General features: G+C 45.1%; 1 protein-coding gene across 3 annotated transcripts in view; it reads right to left on the bottom strand.

Annotated features, from left to right (window-relative positions):
• RPH3A (rabphilin 3A) overlaps positions 1 to 22,937 on the bottom strand; it is a 67,525-nt gene extending 44,588 nt beyond the window's left edge. Inside the window, exons 1-3 of one of the 3 annotated variants that reach the window (XM_064272225.1) lie at positions 22,253 to 22,937; positions 17,907 to 17,918; positions 6,837 to 6,983 (exon numbers count right to left, since the gene is read on the bottom strand). In XM_064272225.1, the coding sequence (XP_064128295.1) occupies positions 6,837 to 6,983; positions 17,907 to 17,918; positions 22,253 to 22,323 (230 nt within the window). In that variant the 5' untranslated portion in view covers positions 22,324 to 22,937. The remainder of the gene's footprint in view (positions 1 to 6,836; positions 6,984 to 17,906; positions 17,919 to 22,252) is intronic. The other 2 variants (XM_064272226.1, XM_064272224.1) reach the window with 2 other exon arrangements.
• Positions 22,938 to 25,806: the final 2,869 nt, after the last annotated feature.

The raw sequence follows: 25,806 nt of genomic DNA, 5'->3' as shown, positions 1-25,806 counted from the left end.
CTGTCATACCGGGTTGCTATGAGTGGGATCAACTCAACAGCACACAAAAACTACATAATAACAGCACAGTGCATGGTGATAAATGTTTCTTTCTATACAGAAGAACAGATAAGTGCTTTAACCCTGCAGCCAGCCAGACCAGGTTCACAGTCCCAGTTTCATTACTTATTCACTGTGTGACCCTGGGCAAGTTGCTTAAGCTCCCTGTGCTTCAGCTTCCCCATCTGTAAGATAGGGGTGATATTAAGACAGACTACCGCATAGGCTGTGGTGAGGATTGCACAAATGAACCTATCTGAAGCTGTGAGCACAGTACTGGTATGTGGTGCTTTTCAAGAGTGGGCTATTGTTGCCATTTTCCCAGAAGTTGCAAGAAAATTCTGTTTGATTCTTTTCCCCCTTGGGAATCGCCCAGCAGAAGGGCTAGAACAGTGATTCTCCAAAGAGATCATTTGGCAACGTCTGGAGACATTTTTTCTTGCCATAACTGGGGGTATGCTACCGATATTTAGTGAGCAGAGGCCAGAAATACTGCTAAACATCCTACAATGCTCAGGACAATCCCCCACAACAAAGAATCATCTGTCCCAAAATGTCAGTAACTCCAAGGTTGAGAAACCCTGGGCTAAACAGACTTGGAGACCATCTGGTCCAAGTCCCCATTTTACAGATGAGAAGAGGGAGGTCCATGAGGTTAAAGTGATTCAATGAGAGGCTTAGTCAGCTTGATTACTGGGTCATTAATTCAACGTGTAGTTATTAGTTCTCTCTTTTATGGCAGGCACTGGGCTGATTAAGAAAGCTTCCATTTTCATCTTATATAAACCTTGCATGAAGTAGTAAGGCTGGATGGACACTAGAAAACACTGGCCCAACCCCTAGGAAAACTGAAGTATGACTTAGTAGTTCTTAACATTGTAGAGGGGTTCACAGTACCCCCCAAATCAGACAAAAGCTAAAAATAGTGTTTCTCAAAAAATGCACATAAATGCATGCATAAATGTGCTTATAATATGAAGATGCCTCCAAACCCCCAAATCTCATCCACAGAACACCCCGGACTCCAGGTTAAAAAAGAAAAGCCCTCTTTTAGAAAGAGAAGAGTATTAAAGACCTGGCTTGGCGTCAATCTGTCACCCCACAGGAATGATGCCTACCAAATTAGATGTCACAGGTCCCAAGTGTTATTGCTCACTTCTCTCTCTGTCCACATTTCAGGAAAATTCTGTGCTAAAAGAGATGGGGATGAAGGAAGCCGGATGGGGGCTGGGGTGGTGACAGGAATACAACAGATTCTGTCAAATACAGGCCTCCCTGTGTCTCTCTGACTTTCTCCTCCATCACAGTGTCTGGACACCAAGGTTAATGACACATTCTAATTACTTTTTGGGGCCCATCTGTCTAGGGGAGCTGACCTCGAATGGAAGCCACACAGCTGCCTGTCCCTTTGCAGGCAGGATATGTAAGCAAATGCCTTTGAGAAGGTCTTGTGATGCTGAGGGTCTGGACAGAAGCACAATGAGGATGTAGGGGACCTATCCACGGGAAAGAAAAAAACCAACTGAAATACAAACTTTCCTAGGCAAATTGTTGAATTCCAGACTTAATATGTCCTACAAGTGCTGATGACACTCTGTCCTCAAAGACCCCTTTCACACTCAGCAACAGTCAGTTGCCATGTTTGTACAGCCTGGTACCTCTGGCCAGACTGGATTGGCCAAGGGGCCAGCATCCAGCAAGAGCTGGGCCAATAGGAGCCCCTTCCCTGAGAATTTGGAATTAGGACTAAGAGGAGCTGTAAAAACTGGGGAGTCATAGTATGACTATCTTTTCTGAAACAAGGGATGAAAAGCAGCTCTGTCTTGCAGCTAAGCTATGTTCCTGCTCTCAGATCCCTTGAGACATCTTTGAATCCATATTAAATTCTCCTTCTTGCATAATGTGGTAAAGTCTCCAGAGATGGCCATCATCAATGCCTTCCTTCCCTGTACGCACACGCCACCGTTCACATTGGGAGATGGGATCTATTTCCCTCCCCCAACAGAATGTGGTAGAGGTGATGCCCTCCCAGTTCCAGGCCTGGCTTTTAAGAGGCCTGGTAGCTTCTACCTTTCCTGTCCTGGGATCCAGCTACCCTGCAAAGGATCTCAGGCTGGACTACTGAGTAAGGAAAGATCACAAGGAGAGAGAGAGGCCACATGGACAACACCAAGGTACCAGACATGACAGTGAAGTTGTCTTGGATCATCCAGCCCAGCCTGACCACCAGCTGAATGCAGCTGAGTGAGCGACCTCAGCCACCACCACTTGAAGCAGAAAAACCACCCAGCTGAGCCCTGAATTCTTAACCCACAGAATCAAGAAAAAATAATGAATTGTTGTTGCTTAAAGTCACCAAGTTTAGGTGGCTTGTTATACAGCAATAGGTAACTGAAACAACCTAGCTGCAATTCATTTTCTTTCTTGCAAGCAAAGTATCCTAACTAAGAAAACCTGCCACAGTCAGAATCAGCAGTGTTTTCTGTTATAACAAGGTCGCCATCAGTTGGCAACTAACGACAACAGCCATAGTCAAGGCATTCAAAATAAACTGTGAGATCCCACTTGGCGAAGCGCTTGAATAAGGAATGAGGGGGCAAAATGAGACCATTTTCCCTTTAGGCTTTTGTCTCTGGGGATGCTGAGGAGAGCAGAGCTGGGGGCTGAGGAGTGATGGAAGGTTTAGACACCCCTTGAGCAGAAGGAAAGGGACTCCAGGGAGGGAATCAGCCCTGGTTTGCTGTGTGACCTGGGGTTCCCCAGGGGCTTTCCGGGGCAGCTAACTCTAGCAGAAGTAACCTAGGGAGGCAGTGCCTCCTGGTAGTCTGAGGACCGTTGTCCTCTAGAAGACTCTCAGAGCCAGGGCAGCATGGAGATCAGCTCTGGCAGCTTTGGAGGTGCAGACAAGTCACTAAGAGCTGGAAAGAATCACGGAGCCAGCACTGAAGGGGGTCCAGCTTCCAAAACCTCCCCCTAAACCTGAGCTATTAAAATTCCCGGGTTCTCATTCCCACAGCCAACTCTTCAGACAGGGATTGGACTGGACTATGGGATAGAAAATGATACTAGTGAAGAAGGAGCTTCTTGGATCAAGTAGACACATGAGACTATGTGGGCAGCTCCTGTCTGGAGAGGAGATGAGAGGGCAGAGGGGGTCAGCAGCTGGCCGAATGGACGCGAAATTAGAGAGTGGAGGGAAGGAGTGTGCTGTCTCATTAGAGGGGGAGCAACTGGGAGTATATAGCAAGGTGTATATAAGTTTTTGTATGAGAGGCTGACTTGGTTTGTAAACTTTTACTTAAAGCACAATTAAAAAAAAAAAATTCCTGGGCTCTGCAGAGACTAGGAATTCAGGGATGGGCCTTCAGGAACAACATATCTAACAGTTAAGAGCACCGTCCAGAGAGTCGGCCAGCCAGAGTTGAGCATCTTGGCTCTATGTGACCTTGAGCAAGTGACCTAGTGTCCATAAGCCTTAGTTTCCTCACTGGCAAAATGGGGATAATAATAGCACATGCTTCATAGGGTGGAGAGGAGCAGTTAATGAGCTCATCCATAAAAAGTTTTTAGGTACAGTGTTTGGCATATAGTAAGTGCTCATTAATGGCACCAGCTATGATGCTTATTTATCATGTGTATTACAACAATTTCACACCTCTCCCAGATGGCTTTCACTCAGGTCACAGAAAAGGAAATTCAGCCTCACAGAGTTGGCATGAGGATGGCACTGGACCGGGCAATGTTTTGTCCTGTTATACAGGGGGTCGCTATGCGTCAGAACTAACCTGATGGCACCTAACAACAATAGCAACAACGACATCTGCTCTGAGAGAGCAGCCACCGGAGCACTGTGTGAGGTCCCTCACCAGACACCAAATACTATAGAGCTGGGCAGGGATGAGTCTGAGAGTCAGACTGATCTGTTTCATTTGACAGGTGGGGAAACTGAGGCCCCAAATGTTCATTAACTGACAGCCTCAGGTTCTGAAGGGGGAGACCTAAATGGCATCCTGTTCTTGTCTCACCCCATGTCTGGTGTTTGGCTTCCCTTTCATCTGGCTCCACTCTGATCACCTCCCTGGAAGCATGGGTAGAGCAGGAATTAGGGCAGGTTGGGGCTAATAAGACACAAATAGCATGGAGTTTGCCTCTGGCGATGCTACCAGCGAGGTCTGGCTGCTGGAGGGTACCACGAAACAGCCACTGTCAGAATCTTCCCAGGCACTCTCCCCTCTCTGGGAAATCAGGCAGAAAACACACCAGCCAGCACAGGTACATTTAGTCACCAAAGGCTTGGCCAAGCTTCCCCGGAAGCCTCTCAACTCTCCAGGGGAAGCCAGAGGCTGCTGGAATTCCAGGACTTGCCAAACAGGAATCATGGGACATAATTCTAGAACAGAGGCCTTGGCCAATGTCAACAATAGAGCTTCCTCAGCAAACTCATCGTTAAGTAATTGCTTCCTTTCATTGGGCATTTGCTCTGTGCCAGCTACCATCATAATCATTTGCAAGCTAATTAAACACCAAGAAGTACGTACTAATGTTATCTTCAGTTTGCAGATGTGGAAATGGAGGCACAGAGAGGTTAAAATGGCGTACCTGAGGTTATACAGGTAGTAAGTGGCAGAGCTGGAATTTAAAGCCAGGTCTTTCTGACTTTGGGACCCCAGCTCTCATCCACCATGCTATCCAACTATGTCACCAAGTTAATCCAGGGAATTTGGCAGGACATAGAGGATGAGTCAGGGACCCTATCTACCCTGGTCCAGAATATTCAAGCTGAGATCTTCCCAGCCCACAGAGACCACCTTAACTCTGTACAAACTTAGAGGCAGCCGTATTTATACAACATGGCCTGATATAGCTACAGGTGATTGAATGAGGGGGGCACCTGACATGAGCCAGCCAATCAGTCTCTTCCCTGGGAATCTGGACTCTGAATTACAAGATTCTAAACTCTCCAGTCTCTTGGCAACAGGAGATGTGGAAAGGAAGTGATGGTGGTGGGGGGTAGCCATTGTCTGCCATGTTGTTTACTCATTCATTTAATGAATATTTTACTACCCGATATTGAGGACACAGCAGTGAACTAAACAGGCAAAACCCTTTGCCCTCGGGAATCTTATAATCTAGTGGCGGGAGACATATGATAATCAAAAAAATATGTAAAACACAAAAGATGTTAACTGGTGGTAAGTGCTATGTAGGGGAAAAAAAGATGAGGGGGGGTTTGCTTCCAAAATCAGGCTTTTACCCTGAAAATCCATACTTCTCCCTCCTGCAAGGCTTGAGGCCCATTGTCGTGTGACGTGAACACACAGGCACTCACACACACACACAGTCACACATCCAACCCTGGAAAATTCTCCACTCCTGATATATCTTTAAGACAGCAAGACAAAAACCCAACCCTACAAGCAAGCCCCTCAAGACACCTCTCCTCAGCAAATGCCCAGGGAAGCTGAGAGAGGGTTGAGCATGAAGCTGACACAACCTCTGGAAGGTATTTATTTGTCAATAGCACCTCTGAGTGAAATTATCTGCAGGGGCTCAAATCAAAGGTACCCACTTGCTGTGTATTCATAGCATTACTTTTACCTCGTTCAAGTGTGTGGGGAGGGTGTAAGCAGGTGGCAAAGGCTGCTCCTGGCAGGAGGGCCTTCAGGAGGGACCTGGGGATGGAGGTGGAGGTCCCAGCACCCTCTCTCATTTCCAGGTTGAGGCTGCAATCTTGGAGGGCCACCCTGTTGGCCTCCTGTCTCCCAGCATGTGGAGCTGCTGGCTAGGGAATCGCCCGTTTCCACCTGTGCCAAGAGCCCCCTTGGACACACACACTCACTCTCCTTTCTTCCCAGTAACTCCCCCTCACTTTCTTCACTCTGACCATCACCCACACTTTCCCCCACTCCTCCTTCTCAAGCCCATCCACATCCCTTTCCCTCTATCACTGTCTCTGCTCGATTGTGTCACTCTCTTACACATCCATGACACAGCCTTCTAACAGCCCTTTTCTCATTTTCTCTGCCTACCTTCTTCCTCCTTCCTACTATTCAGGAAACACTTAATATTGTCCGTACATTCATCACCTCGCTAAATCCTTACAACAACCTTGTGGGATGATTACTGTCATCGTCCTCTTTCTGCCAGGGAGCAAACTGAGGCTCAGAGAGGTGAAGCAAAGTGCCCAAGAGCCACAGCAGGCAAGCGGGGAACTAGATGGAACCTCAGTCTCTTTGAGTGCAGACCCACCGGGTTAACCTCTGCTGCCTCACCGGCAGATCAGCTTCTCCAATACTCTTACAGAATTCATTTCAAAGGTGCTATCTTCTGCTCTCTCTTTTAAACCAACTCTATTTCCTCCTCACCCCACCCTCAGCTGTGCATCTGGCATCTACATGGCCAGTGTTTCTAGAACAAACCTATAGGAAGCTGTAAGCAACTGTGACACCCTCTGCTCACACTCCCTTCCCCAGCCTCTGGTGACAAGCTCCCATTTCCCTTTCAGAAGACCGTACCCCTTCCCCATCTTTAAGCCATCCCCGCAGAGAACCTTCTGCCCAGCCAACCCTCAGCCTGCTCTCTCCTCTATTCCCTGTTCTCTTCCAGCTCTCCTACCTCCTTGGACAAGGATTCCAGTTCTGCCTGGGTAGGTGGCCTGGCAAGTCACAGATGACAAGCCCCAAAGGCAGGGCTGCGCCACCCAGCACACTGACAGCACAGGTCCTGACAAGGGGCCCCAGGGCCTGGTCCTCGTGCCCCAGTGACTCTCAGAATGAATGGGAAGTGTCAGGCCTCACCCGATTCGCTCCTGCTCCATCTCTTCCATCTTCTCAGCTCGAGCAATTACCCTATTGATGATTTCCTTCTCCTCATCTGTCAGCTCTTCCTGCTTCCTCTGTCTGTCAGGCTGGCCACTGGGGTGGACGGACCAGCCTGCCTGGAGCCTGAAAAGTAATTTGGTAAGGTGTGAGCATGGACAGATAACCCAGTAAACAGTGTAGTCATTAGGCAGTTCAAAGCCCTGCTGGGAAACTCATTGGATGGGAGATTATGAGCAAGAGAGTCATGTCTCTCAGAGCCTCAGTCTGCTTATCTGTATAATGGGACACGCATACCTTGCTCATAGGGTTCTGATGAGTTTATTCCTATTAAGTGCTTAGCACTCGATAGACAATCTGTAAGAGGCATTTGCAGAATCATTGTGCAAATCTGGAGGGTAATGGTGTTCTCAAGAAAAGAGTCCAGAATGGTAGGCTTCTCTAACTGGAGTGGAAACAATTCTGGGTAGGTGATTTGAAGCTCTGGGTCTCAGGTTGACCCCAGGCCTTCCCGGGCACAAAGACATTTTGTTTGAACCATACAATGTGTTTCAGAAATTTAAACTAATTGCCAAGTAGGTTTATAAAAATCACTTGATTTTACATGGGCATCTAGCAAAGGCTTCTGTAGTATTTGGAGTTCCGGCCCCTAATCCTCTTAGCTTTTTTACTTTAAAGCAAACCCTGACATAGTGCCTACTGTGTGCTGGCATTACCTCATTCAGTCCTCACACCATTCTACCATGTGCCAGCCTTACCTCACTCAGTCCTCACACTGTCTCTACTGTGTGCACACCTTACCTCATTCAGTCCTCACACCATCTCTACCATGTACCTGCCTTACCTCACTCAGTGCTCACACTGTCTCTACCGTGTGCCCACTTTACCTCGTTCAGTCCTCACACCACCCTACCATGTACCCGCCTTACCTCATTCAGTCCTCACACCATTCTACCATATACCCGCCTTACCTCACTCAGTCCTCACACCATCCTACCATCTGCCCGCTTTACCTTATTCAGTCCTCACACTGTCTCTACTGTGTGCCTGTCTTACCTCATTCAGTCCTCACAGCATCCTACCGTGTGCCCATGTTACCTCAGTCATTCCTCACACTGCCCCTACTGTGTGCCCACACAGAGAAATTAGGCCACTTGCCCAAGGTCACGTGGCTGGGAAGTGGCGAAAGTGGGATTCAGACCCAGGTGGCCAGCACACTTATCCTCCACAATACGTAGAGAACTGAATGCCAGCCTTGAGTGGCGCCGGTGGCAGACCAGAGGATCAGAGGATGCCGGATGCAGAGTTAACGCTGTGGTCTACGGTAAACTGTTGTCATCGCCACTAATCACGTGGTCCGTGCCACAGGGCACTGAGGTGCACCAGCTACGAGTGGAATACAGGGTTAAACACCACCAGAAATTCTTGTCTCTGATAGGAGAAAAAGCAGTAGCTGCGAGTCCTCAGGAGCCAGTACCCCGTTAGCTGCCAGCCTCTATGACTTCCACCACTCTAAGCTTGTCAGCAGGCATGAAACTGCCTTTTGATACTCGAAGTTGGAAATTAAAAGCCCCATCTTACTCCCACCTCCCTGCTCCTCTGCCATCCTCCCACCTTAGCTGGTTTGTTCAGAACAGCAGAGAAGAAAGAGCTTGGAAGGAAGGGAGCTGGGGTCTTGAGGCAAGTCTCGTGAGAAAAGGAAGGAAGGAGGGTTTGGCCTAAGGAAAGGAAACGTGCCTTGGGTGGGGGGTAGCTGTAGAACAGGGGCCTGTGGGGTGAGCAATTGCTTTGAACGCCCTCAGAGCCCCCTGCTCAGAACCTCCAGTGGCTTCTCACTGGCTTAAAATAAAACCCAGAACTACACAGAGGTGATGGCTATGAAACATTGGGAGTATACAAAATGCCATGGAAATGTACTCTTTAAAATGGCAAATTTTATGTTACATGAATTTCACTTGAATAGAAAATAAACAAAAATGGTTTTCTTGCCCATTCTGCAAATTCCTACACGATCTGGTCCTTGCTTGCCTCTCTGTCCTCATCATCCCCTTCTCCCCCTGGTCACTGTGCTCAAACTCCCCTGGCCTGTCCACTTTCGCTTGAACAACCAAACCTTGGTTTTTGCCTCAGGGCCTTTGCACTTGCTGTTCTCCCAGCCAAGAACATTTATCCCCACAGATCTCCAAGGCTGTGCCTCCTCTTCACTCAGGTCTCAGCTCAGACGGCAGCTGCTTCCTGGCCTCTCATCACCCCGGTCCACTTTCTTCACTGCACCCACCACTAACTGAAATGATCCTTTTTATTTTCTTGTTTACCTGCTTACTGCCTCTCTCCCCCCTCCAGAATGTAGATTCCAGGAGGGCAGGGACGCTATTCCACCTGGTTCACTGGTGTGCCCATGGCCTTTAGAACAGTGTCTGGCACAGAGTAAACACATAAAAAACATTTTTGAATAAGACACAGTCCCTTGTGGTGAAAAAAGAACGTTACACGTCTAATTGCGTGATGCACGGGGAGACTAAAGCAATGAACATTACTAAGTCTGTGGTCAGGGAGTGCTCCCTGAAGAAGTGACATCAACGCTGAGGCTCAGAAGAGAAGTCATGCTGTGGAGCTTAAACTTCAGGCTCTTCCCCCACCCACCCCCTGCACAGGGACCGTTCAAGGCCCTAGGAAGGTCCTAGTAATCCTTATGTTATTTGTTATTATGTTGTTTGTAAACTTTGAAAATACAAGATATTTTTATATTTTTCTTCTTGAAGAGGGCTCCTAAAGCCAGGGCTGGTCCCTGTGTTGAGACTTGAAAGGTAAGCTGGAGTTGGCAGGGGAAGGGAGAGGAAGAGATTGTATCTGGCAGAGAGTCTTTGCAAAGGCCTGGAGTAGAGAGAGTGAGAGACAAGACTGGGGAGGTGAAAGAACACCAGTTATTAACAGCCTCGAAAATGGCCTCCTGATACAACAGTGTGTCATCCCCTCCCCAGTACTGAATCTGGGGTGATCCTACGTGGCCAAGAAAATGCAGCAGAAGCAGCAGTGTGACTTCCAACCCTAGGTCAAAAAAGATATTGTAGCTTCCACCTTGGTCTCCTAGATCATTTGCTCTAGAGCAAGCCAGATGCCACACTGTGCAGATACTCAACATCTCTGTGGAGAGGCCCATACAGAAAGGAACTGAGGCCCCCCAGCCTATAGCCAGCACAAACTCACCAGCCACATAAACAGATTCCATCAATCAAAGCTTCAGATGGATGACTGTAGCCTCAGATGACATTTGACTACAACTGCATGAGTAACCCTGTGCCAGAACTGCCCAGCCAGGCCACTCTCAAATTCCTACTAACAAAAACTGTGAAAGATAATAAATGATTTTGTTGTCTTAAGCCACGAAGTTTGGGGGATTGTTATACAGCAGTAGGTAACTGGAAATTCCAGTCCAGCTGGAGGATAGAGGGAGTGCCACAAAGCCCAATCTACAGCATCTGTACTCATTCCCTGTTGTTGCACAACAAATTACCCCAAATTTAGCAGCTTAAAACAACACACATTTATTATCTCAGTTTCCATGGGTGAGAGGCACGGCTTAGCTGGGTCCTCTGCTCAGGGTCTCCAAGGCCACAGTCAAGTTGTTGGCCAGGCTGCATTCTCATCTGGAGGCTCGCCTAGGGAAGAATCTGCTTCCAAGCAAACTCAAGTAGTTGGCAGAGTTCACTTCTTTGCAGCTGTATGACTGAGGGTCCTGGTTTTTGGCTAGCTGTAGGTGGTGTCATTCCCAGGTCCTAGAGGTTGCCTGTAGTTACTAACTGTGTGGACTTCTGCAGCTTCATGTGGGCTGCTTATCTGATCAAGCCCACAAGGAGAGTATCTAGCTCCTGTCTGCTAAGAAAGAGTGAGTCCTATAAAACATAATCACAGGAGTGATACCCTATCACCTTTGCCATATTCTACAGGTTACAAGCAAGTCACAGGTCCCATCCACACTCAAGGGGATCATGTGGGTGGGGGTGCACCTGAGAGGCTAGCAGGTTTCCTTCCAGCCCTGCTCGAATACTCCTTGTGATGGAAGCCTCACTCTCTCATAAGGAGTCGCTTTCATCACTAAATGGTTCTGTTGGAAAGGTCCTCCTTACGGTGTGCTAATATCCCTTAGCCTGATGTTCCTTCCCATCATTTTTAAAGGATACAGTGGACTCCTGCATAACGATGACCACTGATCATTCCAGGAGGGCAGACAGTCATGGAAGGTAGAGACCTCAGTCATAACACAATTCAACTACCTCCCCAGGTCCCTTTGGTTTTCTGGGAACCGAGGTCGCAATTGTTTTCTTTCTTCCTTCTTTCTTTCCTAATCCCTTGATTGTTCTGATCTCCCTCAATCAATTTCCTCCATTTATACAGCAGCTCAATGATGAAAATTGGACATGGGTGAGATGCTGGGCCAAGTATCCAGTGGAGAGCCCTCCAAGGACACACTCCTGCAGCTCACAGTCTGGTCATGGACATGGTCAGCCATGAGCCAGACCTCAAGTTGATGCCTCTCAACTGGCTGGGGTCAGTGTGCATAGGCTCCTGGACAGGCATGGCTCCAGAGACACAGGCAGGATGTTTCCAAGGGGATGGGGTCCCTGAGAAGGCCTGCTAGGAGAACTGCCTCCATCTGCAGACAAGCAGAAGGCCTGCTGGAGGCTGCCAGCACTGCTCCAAATCCTTCCCCCATTCTCTGCTCCAAACCACGCTGTTGACAAACAGCTCATCCAGTGTTTGAAAATGTCACCGATTGGTCTCAGTGGGGACTTGCCAGCCTCCTGTGGATTTTCATGTTTTAATTCCAAGAGCAAACATAGGGAAGCTAGATCGCTTTCTCAAACCAAAGCCTCTGCTCTCAGAGATGGGCCTGTCTAGGCCTCCCATGGTATGGGGAGCACGTGATCATGGGGAACCTGAGAATGGCTCCTTGTCACAGGACAGTGGCTCCTTTGCCAAGGGCCTCTGGACTCTGAATTCCAGCCCCATGTCCTTAAAACCAGGGTCCAGCATTTGGATCTTGTTAGAGACCAAAGTATTGCTTTCCTTGGACAAGTTATTCCGAGCACTGTGTCCAATCCAGAAACTAACCAGAGAGGCCATTATGTGTGAGCTTGAGCCCTCTTTGGCTTGGTTGAGTTCATGATTGGAATCCTGGGTCTACCATTTCGTAGCAGCATGTACTGGAGCCCTGCACCTCTCTGAACCTCAGTCTCTTCATTTTTTAAGTAGGAATATTAACAGGATATAGCTTGTAGGGCCATTGGAAGGTTTAAATGTGAAAATGCATGCGAAGTGCCTAGCACATGGCAAAGACCCAAAAAACGGCAGGTAGCTCTTACTATTGTGACCATCCTCTTAATCTAAGAAATGCCCTAATCTTTTAGAGAGGATGAAGGAATCTAATCGATGAGCTGAAGACCTATTATATAACAGGAGCTTTGGGAGGACATTAAGATGTCAGACCAGCCTGCAGAATTCCTTGGGGCTGCCTCTCCAGGTGAGTGTTGGAGTTTTCCAGACTGACTCCTACTAACTAGCTGCTGGCAAGGTAGACCGTCAACCTAAGCAGACACATCAGCCGGCTACTATTATACCATTGAAAACCCATTACCTTGGCTCCTGTGAAGATGCAAATAACTGAAGAGAGCGGCCGGGAGTAGGCTTTGGAGTCACACAGCCTCGACTCCTTTCCTGGCTCTGCCCTGGCTGGATGTGTGGCCTTAGGAAAGTTACTTGGTGTCTCTGAGACTTAATTTGCTCATCTGTCAAAGGGGTTAATAGTGGTCTCAGAGAGCTCATGTGGATAAACATGCATATAGGTTCTTAGCCTGGAGTCTGGAACTTGGTAAGTACTCAGAACAGGTTAGCTTGTATATTGCTGTTATTATTAAACACTTTGGAGTGAAAGTGTGTCTCAGACCCTTGCCATGGTGAAAATTCAGTGGAAGATTATCTAACAGAGGGGCACATATAATGGGCACTCAATCAATGTTCTTTGAATGAATGAATGAGATGCTTTGATGGGAGGAATAGTGAGCCACTGACTCTGGGGAGGAAGGAGGACCAAATGGAATCAAACAAAATGTGCAGCCTGGACCATCAACTGGAACTTGATAATTTAAAATCAGAAATTTCTTTGAACACTTACAGATGCCTCCAATGCCACGGTGGTGGGACTGTCCGATTTCAATCTCCTGCCCATTTGCACACAGATGAATCCAGCTGACTTAGCTATCCAGTAGAGAGTCAGAGAGAATGAGTATGAAATGGAAATTTCCCAGGCAACCTAATACGACTTGAAGTGGAAGCAATGTTGAAAAAGAGCTTTCAGAAATACCCCCCCGGGCCAGTTCTTTTTCTTCCTGCAGCCCCCAAATTTGCTATCTCGGCCTGGAACATTGAACTCAGACCCAGAACTGACAGGACATTAGAATGCAATGGAAAACAGAATTAGCATTGATTTCAGACAGGCCTCGGTTCAACTCCTGGGCTGTGTGACTTTGAGAAAAGCACTTCATCTCTCTGAACTCCCATTTTTCATCTGTCAAGTGAAGTTAAGTTTTATCTCATAGGGTTTACACACACTGTCTCATTGAATTCTAACTATATTCTATGAGGTGGGTGTTATTCTCCTTTCTAGAATACCAAGGCTCAGAGAGGTTAATTACTTGCCCAAGGTCACACAGCTTAAAGTAGCAAAGCCAACCCTGGGGAAAAAGCCTGTGCTCAGAACTGCCATGCTCTCCTGCCTCTCTGAAAGGCAGCCAGCTGGTTCAATCTCACATTCTTTCCCCTGAGCCTTCATCTGTGAGCTGTCCCAGGCCCATCCCCACCTTCACCTTGATAGCTGTATGTGGCTCCTGAACTTAGAAGATGCTGATTATCTATGCAAATCTCAGGAGCTTCTGACTGTTGCTTCCAAACATCTTTTTTTTTTCTTCTTCTAACTGGGCTTCATCTTCAGGACCACAGTGGACACCAAGAGTCCTTAAGAAGCTTAGGGGACAGTGAGTTTACATCAATGGGGGAAGAACGTACTCAATGTCCCTGAATTGTACGTGTAGAAACTGTTGGATTGGTGTATGTTTTTCTGTGTATATTTTCAACAACAGTTTAAAAAATGCCAATTGTGGATGGGAATGGAAACTAGCATATTTCCCCAGACGATGAAGAGATTGGGGTTCTGTAGGGCCTGGCTACACCTGGCATACCTGCAGAGAGCTATTTGCCATGCCCTGTGCACAGGATGGAGCTCTGGTGACACGGCGGTTAACCAAAGGTCAGCAGTTCAAATCTACTAGGTGCTCTTAGAAACCCTATGGGGCAGTTCTACTCTGTCCTATAGGGTCACTATGAGTCAGAATTGACTCGATGGCAATGGGTTTGTTTTTTTGGTTTGCTGCACAGGATGAAATGCTAAGAGGCAGCTTTGAGGTGGAGGGAGGGAGTGAAACTGTAGGGGAGAGGGGAGTTGGTTGTAGGCCCCCTACATGAAACATCTGTTACCATTTTTGAGGGCATTTTAGTTCCCACCCTAGAACCAAAACTCCTTTACTAAATCTTTACTAGGGAAGGATAACGCTAACCAAATCTGGGCACTGGTCCTCAATCTGTAAATGACTCCAGGCAGTGCGGTGACCCAAACTTCAGTGTGCCTAAGAATCACTTGGAGAGCTTGTTGAAACACAGATTTCTGGACTCTACCTGCAGAAACTGGATTCAATATTTGACATTTCAATAAAGGGATGAAATAGCAGTGATGGCTCCGATACTTCACCCTTCTCTTATCCATACCCTTTGACACGTGCCTTTGACATTCCTCTCACCAAAAAGTCAGCATCTATTTCCCTACCCTTTGAATCTAATCTGAACTTGTGACTTGCGTTAGCCAATAATGCAGGGAAGTGACGTTGTGCCAGTGTCTCTGCTTACTCCCTTACACCTCTGCTATCACTCCAAGAACATGCCCAGGACAGCCTGTTGGAGGACGAGAGACATGTGGAGCAGAACTGAGTCACTCCAGCCAGGGCCATCCTAGCTCAGCCAATCCTCTGAGGCAGGAGCATGCCCAGCCAAGATCAGCAGAGCCGCCAGCCAAGCCCAGATTCCTGAGAATAAATAACTTGTTCCAAGCCACTCAGTTTTAATATGGTTTATCACACTGCAAAAGCCACCCAGTACAGTACCCATTATGGCAAAAAACAAATCAAATCAAAACAAAACAAAAAACTGAAGCTTGCTGAGTCTGTACACTCATTTTACAGCTTGGTGTTATTTTAAACCACAGCGTCATAAAGTTCACCATGAGATTTTTAATACTTTCATCTACTAACAATCTTTACCCAGCTCCACTCTTGCCTTATATATTTAGCTTCTGAGTACAATTTTATGCAAAAATTTGCTGCTAACAAAAGAAGTCTAAAGATCACTGTAGTTGACTTGCTCATTTTCCAGATGTCTGAGGCTCAGAAGAAGGAAGGAATTGCCGAGAAACGTGTGGAGAGGGTACGGTCAGGGACTCAGGAAATCAACCTTCGAGACATGCTTCATCTGCTACCTGAATGTACCTGATTAGGTACATCTTGGGAGGGTCAGAAGGCACCCTCCCACCAAAGCCAGCATCACAGTGGCCCCCACGACAAAAGGAAATGAGTCCTGGCTCCAGGTGGAAACCCCTCACAGATGTTTCTCCCTAAAAAACTACAAAGGGCAGACTGCCACCTCCTTCCTGCCTCCCACCTTGATTCTTCATTTCATGTGCACAATAGTCACATAATAAATACCCCACCAGATGTCTCTATTAATAAATTATAATTCCCAAAAGGAGTGGGATGATGGAAGTGCTGTAGGGGCACGGAGGCTCTGAAGCATTAAACAGCAGCAGAGTGCAGAAAATTAATCCTTTTTCTTGCTTTTCTTCTTCTCCACCCTCCCCTCTTCCCCCAGGATGCCAACACAGGCAGGTGTCAGCAGGAAGTCTCTTTACAGCCCAGTGAATGAGGTTTTAATGAATCCTGGAGGAAAGGCGAGGAAGGGAGGGGCAGCCACACCACCAAATATTTCACACATGCCCAGCTGGTGCCAAGGCCTTTTTCAGTAACATTTATCCCAACCAGGATACAGGAGTACATAATGGATGCTGGGGTTCCCACACACACCCCCAGAATGCCAAGAGGACCTCGGGCTTCTGCTAACCTTTTCAGCCAGACTGAGTTCCATTCAGCTCTTCTAAAATCCCATGCTCTCTCTCACACTTGGACTTTGCACACGCCGTTCCCCCTACTGGAACTCCTTGGTCTCTTCCCCACCTCACTCCTCCTTCACCTGGTCTCAGATGACATGTCACTTCTTCCAGTAAGCCCTCCCGTCGTGACCCCCAAGTCTGGGCTAGATGCCTGTCTTTGTGCTCCCATAGTCCACTGTAGTTCTACTGTTACAGCTCCTAACACACTGGACTGTTTGTTGGTGACTGGCTGTTTATTTGTTTATAGACCCCACTCAACACACCCTCTCCTGGTTTTCCTCCCCCTCATACTTCGGCTATCCCTGTATCCCTGGTACTTGACACAGTGCTTAGTACCTAGTAGGCACTCGCCGAGTATTTGTTAGTAAAAGAAGGAAAGAAAGAAAGAAGGGGAGGAGGGAGAGAGGGAACGAAGGAAGATTGACATGCAGCATACTCTTCAACCTTCAGCATTTAGGAAGCCTCTAAGAGCCTCCTGGACTCACAAACTGCTCTCTTGTGATGTTCATATCTCTAATCTGACAACATCTCAGCATCTCTCTCTCTCTGGTGTATCTGAATAATATATTCACGATATTCATCAAAAGCAGATCTTGCCTGGCCAGGGTCTTATCAGTCAACAACAGACATTGTAGAGCATTCAAATGATTTTTAGCAGTCAGCTTGTTCAGGGTTCCCATTTGATAGTTGGAGAAACTGAGGCACAGAGCAGGGAGAATTTCCCCAGGTCATCTAGTTATGTGTTTGTCAGTGTTAAGTAAACCTCCAGAAGATTCTGGGCCTGAAGATGTAGTTATTTGGGTCCCAAAAAAGCTGAACAAATTATGAAAGGGCTACATATGTAAATACCAGGGTAAGACCTGGTTGCCATTTACACCTGCACCTGACTTTGCTTGGCACTTTAGAGTTTACAAAGCTTTCCTGTGAATCTCACTTGATCCCATCACCACCCTGTGAGTGGGGAAGGGCAGGGGTTATCATACCCATTTCACAAATGAGAGACCCAGGGCTCAAAGAAATGAAGGCAGTGCCCAAAGCCACGTTGATAGTGGGTACGAAAGCAAGACTCAGACCTGAGTCTCCTGACCCCAGTGCAGCACCTGTGGCTCTGTGACAGACTTCCAGTCACGGGGAGGGTGGCAATAGCTTTCCATAGTGTTGAAAGTGTGCATGCAACGGGAAGACCGATCTACTTTGCCATTTAGCTGCTCATTTACTGGGCGCAGCATCCAATCTGTCATGCATATGTAGAGAATGAATCCAATTAAAAGCACCAAAGCTGTGAGCAAAGATGGGGCCTCCGAGTCGAGGGCGTTTTACTGGGACGTCAGGTTGACCTCCAAGGAGGTGACAGAGATTGTGTGTACAGCTCAGAGCAACCCAGAAGTTCTGTTCTGTTCATCACCGACTTTTATTAACGATAGCATTTATTCGAGGTAACATTTTCTTTGTCTAAGGACAGTGTTTCCCAGCAAGATGCTGCAGAAACAAAGTCACAGACTGGTCAATACACTTGCTGCAGTCCCACAAGTTCCCAACCAGAATTGAATTTGGGATTTCCTAAGGAACAGTTTTAATCCTTCTATCAAGTTCTTTGTTTGTTTTAATTTCATAATTTTTTTCTCAAGATGGGCATTTTTTTTTAATAATTTCGAATTTTTTTAGATATGTATATTTGGTAATTCCTTTTTTAACCAACTCTCTTTAGGGACAAGCCACCTAGGTCAGAAAAGAGGTAAAATCGAGTATGTAGGAAAATAAAAGTGGCATAGAATACTCACTGTTCTTTATCACTGAAGGAAGGCGAAGAAAGCAGAGAAGGAAAAAATGAATAAAGTTAGGAAAGAAATAGTACGACAATACCAATGTTGTTTGGATGCAACAACCACAAAGTTTGAACTATGATGACCTACTACTTCCTTTTTTTTCATTATTATCTCATTTCAGTATATCTAAAATGAGGCCGTTTAATGTGGGATTGTCAAATTCACAGCTTTGATTAAATTGACAAATTAGTTCAACATATTAATTAACTGAGTTGATCATTTATGTATATGAATAATGGTTTTTTGGTCACTAGCTAGAAATCACTTAATGACAATATTAATCACCACCATTCTTGGTTTCCAGTGGTTCAAACACTGGGAATAGGACCACATGGAGGCAGAGCAATAAGCCTTGAACTGTAACTGGATTAGCCAAAAATAGAACTGTTACTTCCCCAAATCGGGGCACTAAGTCCTTCCATTCTAGGAAGAAGACCAGCATTTCCATTTACAAGGTATGCGACCATGGGCAGCCTAGCTCCTCCTGGTGCCTCAGTTTCTGCCTCCCATCTCTGGCACTCTCAGGCTCATGGACTTAAAAGCTATCTAGAAATATCAGCTGTCCGAAACCAGCATTTCCCCCGATGGATTCCCAACACAGAGAGGTAAGCCACTGCCCTAACTAGTAAGCAAGAAGCAGGTGGATTCACTTCTTTAATATCCCTTTGCTGGTTCCAAACACGATTATTAGATTCAAGGAGGTTGAGGGAGGAAGACATTTGAAAATCACAAAAGCAGTAAATGCATCTGGCTAGCTAGCAGTTAATTAAGAGCAAATTTCTTAATTTACTGGAGAAAGACATTAGAGGTGTCTGCATTAACACATCGCCACTGCCACAGACTAGACAGCATGTGCGATGACTATAATTCGTCCATTAGCATTTATTGGGAAATCATTTTAATATCTGAAGAAAATGCAGTAACAATCAAGACAATCCCGACACATTCAGAATGCAAAGATGTTTCATGGGCGCCCAGGAGCACTTTAATGAAAGAGTGTCCAGACTGTTTGGATAATTCTAAGGCAAATTGTTCGGCTTTCCATTGACTAAAGTAAACTCTGATGGATGGAATTTTAATTAACTGACACTTCTTAAATAAAATAAATATTTCCCCCCCATCCACTCTTCAGGCAACTGTTTATCTTACAGAGACACACCTTTCAGCTAATGAAATATTCTCTGCAAAGTAAGTTTGGCTCCAGGAGGACATTATGGGAAGGGCTTCAGAAACAGGAGTTTGCTTTTGAAAAGGAAACCAACAAAGTGTCTTCGAAATCGTAAAACTCAGGAGGTGATGGGGAGTTTGAAATATATATGTATGTATTTAATATTATTTAACTAATAAAGAGATAGAAAGAGAGTGAAGCCTTCTGATTTTAGAATATAAGAGGAAAAAAACCTAAAAGGGATAAACTGGTGGAAATTTTAGAAGTAGTAAACAGAAAAGGGACATTTGCTTCGGAGAATACGTGTAGACACCATATACAGAAAGGCTCTTCACCGATATATAATTAGGTTCTAGATAAGTTAAAACAAACATTTTTAAAGGAAGTCTGAAATTGCTAGAAAGTAAGGGAACTTTCCAAGATTCCTCTCTCCCTTGCAAAACAAATAAACGAAAAGTCAGTATAATGGACTTCATCAAAAAAAAAAAAAAAAAAACTTCTCTTCAAAAGACCCATGAAAAAAGAAAAGGCGAGACACAGATGGGAAGAAAATATTTGCAAAATGTATACTCAACAAGGGCTTGTATCTGTAGTAAAAATTTGTACACGAATAAGAACATAAATTATTTAATTTAAAATGGGCAAAAGATTTGAACAGACACTTCACCAAAGAGGTTATATGAATGGCAAAAAGCACATGAGAAGATTATCAACATCATTAGTCATTAGGGAAATACAAATTTAAACCACAATGAAATGCTATTACACATACACCAAAACGAAACAAAACCAAACCCACTGCTGTCCAGTCGATTCTGACTCATAGCAACTCCAGGTGGTTTTCAAGGCTGTAAATCTCTACGGAAGCAGACTGCCACATCTTTCTCCCATGGAGTCGCTTGTGGTTTCAAACCGCTGACCTTTTGGTTAGCAGTTGATCGCTTCAACCACTGTACCACCAAGGCACCTAAGAAAGGACTGAATACCAAGTGTATTCAGTATACCAACTGCATACCAACTTCTGGTTGAAATGTAAAATGGTGCAATCAGCTTGGAAATCAGTTGGGCAGTCCCTTAAAAGGTTAAATATATACCAATCACATGGCTAAGACATTCCACTCCTAGGTGTTTACTCAAGAGAAATAAAAGCATATGACTACAATGCAATTAAGTTAGAAATCAATAACAACAACAACAACAAAAATTTAAGACTCCCCACACATTCAGAAATTTAAAAACACAGCTTTAAACAACTCTTAGGATAAAGAACAATTCATAAGGAAAATTTAAAAATACACAGAACTCAGAGATAATGAAAATGCTACATATATATTGAAGCTCGTGAGATGTTTTGAATGTGATATTTTGTGGGGAATTCATATGTCTCATTGGTGATATTAGAAAAGAAAGGAGGCTTATATTAATGAGGTAAAAATATAACCCAAGAAGTTAGAGAGTAACAGAACGAACTCCAGAAATGAGGAAAGAACAATCCAATTTGTTGTTGTTAGGTGCTGTCAAGTCCGTTCCAACTCAAAGCAACCCTATGTACAACAATCTAATAAAGAGCAGAAAATAGGAAACAACCGGGCATTAAAGAATATTGAATAACAGACAAAGAAAGATACTCTCTCTTCAATCTTTTTTCCAACCTTCTGATTATCTCAAAGTCTCAGTTTGGTGCCAATCGGTCTTTAACACCTATCACTTGCTGAGCTGCGTTTATAACAAGTGGAGAGCAGGTCTCAGGCTCAGCCTTGGGGAGCTGCAGTATACAGCTGCAACTCAATAATGTTTTCTTTTAATTACGTTTATTTTTTACAGTTATCTTTGTTTATGGAAAGCATGAACTGGTTTTCCACTTACACTGTCATCTAAAATTTCCCTGTTAAATAAATGTTTTTTTTTTTTTAGGTCTATTTAAGGAAAAGAATATTACTGATGTTTCATTAGAAAAAACCCAAACCAAACCCATTGCTGTTGAGTCAATTCTGACTCATAGAGACCCTATAGGACAGGGTAGAACTGCCTCATCGGGTTTCCAAGGCTGTCATCTTTACAAAAGCAGACTGCCACAGCTTTTGCCCGTGGAACAGCTGGTAGGTTCAAACCACTGACCTTATGGTTAGCAGATGAGCACTTTAACCACTGTGCCACCAGCACTGTGAATGAGGTGCTCAAATGACAAAGGTTAGGGAAACACTGGTTCCAATAAGGAAGGAATCTTTGTTAAAAAAAAAAAAAAAAAAAAAAGCCTTTTCCACATTTCTTGAGTAAGCCACAGTCATTGGCAAATAGCCATACTCAGGCATGAATTCCTTTCACAAAAATGACTATATCCTCAATTGTTTCACCAAGAATTTAAACTCTGAAACTGGCCCCCAAATATTACCCTATACTAAAATCACGTAAGGTCATAATTAAAGAACACTGGATGTCATTTAATCCAGGGATGTCAACAGGGATAGGTTGGTAACATAAATGAGAAAAATAGATGAGATCATTGGAGAGATGATAGGGAGTGGTGGGGACTGTGGAAAATTAAAAAGCTCTTGCCCAGTGTAAAGATACCAGCTGCTACTCAGCTCCTACTGAATTGTTGGTACAGTAAAATTCTGGCTCAGATTTGATTTTTCAAAAAGAGCCAGGAATCTGGGCTTTTATGGAAAACCTCTCAATGTTTAAATGATCAGGGCAAAAATATAAATAAAAAACCCACTTCTGCAAGTCACAGTCAGCCTGTGGCCTGCCAGTCTGCAACCTCTGAGCTAGTCCAACTCTCTCATTTGACTAACAAGGAAACTGAGGCCCAGGGAGAAGAAAAGATTTACCTATGGTCACGTAGTGAATTAGTTCAAACCAAAACTAGAACACTGGTCTGTTGACCACGAGGCCAATGCTCTTTTCATTCCACCAGGGCACCTCTAACGTGGAACATGGAACTTAGTATTTAACCATGTTATACTACCTTTCAAGGTAGCACAATCAGTATAGAAGTTCCCATGACAAAACTCCCACTAGGTTTCTTTTCTCCCACTCCAGGAAAGAAAATTCCTTTCCTCTTTTAAGTATAGAATGGTCAGGTTATCACTGACCCAAAACAAGTCACTCCCAGGAAGACCTATAGACTTACTTTGATTGAAGGGGTCGGTCACTGGGACACATCCAACGGTTGGAGCTGTTGCTGAGCACAGTGTCAGTCATGGTGGAAGTCCAGTGCTCCTGAAAGACATCAACCCAGAAAAGATCACCCAGTCATTTGGCCACTCTTTATTTCTTGAGCCCCTACTATGTGCCAAGCACTCTGGGGGATATAGAGAACAGAAGAAAGGGAACTTTATCTAGCTTTTCTGTCTTCCAGATGTGGAAACTCGGGACCCAAGAGGGAAAGTGTCCTGTTGGAAGTCACAGCTACCTAGTGGTAGAACTAGTCCAGGCAAGACAGCATCTTCCCTCAAACTCAGATTCTTCCCATTTCACTGTTGACCCAAGGGCACATAGCCAGCAGGGGCTAGGTCAGAGTTCTCAACTCAAAGCCAGCCAGGACTCTTTCTGCTAGAGCATGTCATCTGCCTCATTTACCAAACACCTTGGCCCTGGTCAAGCCTACAGAACCTCAGAGTTGTTAAGTTCACAAACTGCAGAGTCGTCCCTGGCTCCTTTTCTTTTTCTAATTCTCTACACGTAAGCCATCAAAAAATCCCATTGTCTTGATCTTCAAAATAGATTTGGAATCTGCCCACTTCTTCCTGCCTGCACTGCTACTATCCCAGTCCAAATCACAACTATCTCTGCCCAGCTTACTGCAGTAGCATCATCCTCACTGGTTTCCCTGCATCTACCCTTGACCTGCTTCAGTCGAGGATCTTTACAAATCTAAATCACAGTATGTAAAGATGGTACCACCACAGTTAAACCTAGAGTCACCAGCAATTTCACTCCTAGGTGTATATCCAAGAGAAATGAAAACATACGTCGCACAAAAATTTGGACACAGATGTTTACAGCATTACCCATAATAGCCCCAAATGTCCATCAACTGATGAACAGATAAATAAGATGCAGTCTATCCATACAATGGAATATTACTCAACAATAAAAGTAAGTGAAGTGCTGATTCATGCTACAACATGGATGGACCGTGAAAACATGCTCAGTGAATGAAGCCAGACACAAAAGACTACATATTGTATAATTCCATTTATATGAAATACCAAGAATGGACAAGCCCTTAGAGACAGAAAGTAGACTAGTGGTTGCCTAGGACTGGGGATATGGGGAGGATTGGAGATGACAACTAAGGGGTTGTTGTTATTGCTGCTGCTGCTGCTGCTGCTGCGTGCCTGGGTGCCATCGAGTCGATTATGACTCATAGCGACCCCTCATATTCTGACTCAGTAAAACCGTCCCATAGGTTTTCCTAGGCTGTAATCTTTATGGAAGCATTTTGCCAGGCCTTTCTCCCAGGGAGCCACTGAGTGGGTTTGAACTGCCAGCCTTTCAGTTAGCAGCCAAGAGCTTAACTATTGCACCACTAGGGCTCCTTAACTAAGGAGTACAAGGGTTTTTGGGGGGGTAATGGAAATGTTCTAAAATTGATTATGATGATGAACACGCAACTCTGTGAATACGCTTTCCACTTTTAGTTAGTGAACTGTATGGTATGTGAATTACGTCTCAATGAGATTGCTTTAAAAATTGGTACTACCACTTTGGAAAACTGTTTGGTAGTGTCTACTAAACCTAAACACTCACCTACCCTATGACCCAGGGATTCTACTCTTAGGTATACACCCAAAAGAAAAGTGCTTATGTTCTAAGACACGTACAAAAATGCTCATGGCAGCTTGACTCACAATAGTCAAAACCCAGAAACAATCCAAATGTTCTTCAAAGGGAGAGTGTATAAATATACTGTGGCATATTCGTATAATGAAATACTAATCGAAAATAAAAGGCAAACTGCTGGTAAGCATACCAACATGGATGGGTCTCACAGAAATTACATTTAGTGATAGAACCCAGATACAAAAAAATATACACCGAGTGATGGCAGGTACACGAAGCTGAGGAACAGCTAAAGCTATTCCATGTGAAAGAAATCAGACCAAATCAATTGTTATCTTTGGGGAGGGCAGTGATTGGGGAGCTACGTGAGAGGGCCTCTGCAAGGTGAGAGTGTGGTGGTTACTCAGGTGTATACATGTGTAAAGGTCCATAAAGCTAAACGCTTAAGATACGTGCACTTTACAGTGTTTATTACCTCAATAATAATAATAAAACCAGTTTCCTCCAACCCAAGAGAAGTCAACTCATGACACTTTTGCTCAAGAGTCTTCAATTGCTCCCATTGCTTCCAGGATAAAACAGAAACTCTTTAGCACCACCTTGGCCTCCCGCTTCTCTTTGCCTACCTTTTGCCACTCACACACTCTTCTCCAGCCCCACAGGTCTTCTGGCTGCTCCTTGACCATACCAGTCACATTCTCGCTTGCCCTTTCCTCTTTCCTCTGCCTGGAACTCTTCCTGAAGCTGCTGCTCAGCTCACTCTCTCCCTTTACTCAGGGCTATTATCCAATGTCACCTCCTCAAAGAGGATGCCCTGACCACTTGTTATAAAATGGCTCCTCTTCCACTCTGGTTCCCTGTACTCTGACTAGTTTTTCTTCATAGCTTTTATCACTACCCATATTTATAATATTTCTTATATTTGTCTATTTGCTTAGAGTTTGAATCCCCCTGCTAAAACGGACGCTCCTTGTGGAACTTGTTTCTGTTTTGTTCCCTGCTTAATCTCCAGCACCTATCACAGTGCCTGGCACATAAAAAAAAAAAAAAAAAAAAAAAATTTTTTTTTTTTTTAATCAACAGTTTTGGAACAAGTGAATAAGTTCCCATCAACGCTACATAAAACCAAAACCCAAACCTGTTGCCATCGAGTCGATTCCGACTCATAGGGTTTTTAAGGAGCGGCTAGTGGATTTGAACTGCCAACCTTTTGGTTGGCAGCCAAGCTGTTAACCACTGCACCACCAGGGCTCCCAGCACTACAAAAGCTCAGCTGAAATTATCCATGTCTTCTTATCTTATATCCTCTCTGAACCACCCCCTACACACACGCACACACACACACACACACACACGCAGGCTAGCCAAAGAGTAAGGGGAAAGAGACCACGGAGGTTACATTTAATTATTTGAAAAACAAATATAAAGTAGATCATTGTGTCCAGCAGGCCCTTATCACCTTGAAGGCTTTGTTACAACACTGTCTCCTTTCCTGTGGAGTAGATGGGAAGTCGGGAGGTGATGGAATGAACTCCCTTCCTATCCTGTAGCCTTTGGGGTAATTAATCTTCACATGGGAGGAGTCGGAGGGGGGCTGCTGGTTGGCCGCATAGAGAGAAGGCCCCTTACAGAAAAGCTATCTCATCTGCTCCTGTGCGGTTAAAATAACCTTCCGAGATTAAGATGACCATTCCATTGTTCTCACTTCAGACACAGAAAGAAAGGAGGGCTGGGTCCTGTCGCATTGGAAATCTACTGAAAAGGACCTTAATGTTTCCTTACTGCCTCTGCCAAGAGCCAAAGCGAGGCTTCCCTGGGACCCCCCCGGGAGGCTTAATGCTCTGCTGTCATCTTGAAATTCATAATAATTTTTTAACAAGAGGCCCCGCATTTTCATTT

Source organism: Loxodonta africana, chromosome 19, assembly GCF_030014295.1.
Source record: "Loxodonta africana isolate mLoxAfr1 chromosome 19, mLoxAfr1.hap2, whole genome shotgun sequence".
In the NCBI taxonomy this organism is placed as follows: Eukaryota; Metazoa; Chordata; class Mammalia; order Proboscidea; family Elephantidae; genus Loxodonta; species Loxodonta africana.
Note: the sequence above shows the minus strand (reverse complement) of the source record. Positions and strands in the feature narration are given on the sequence as shown.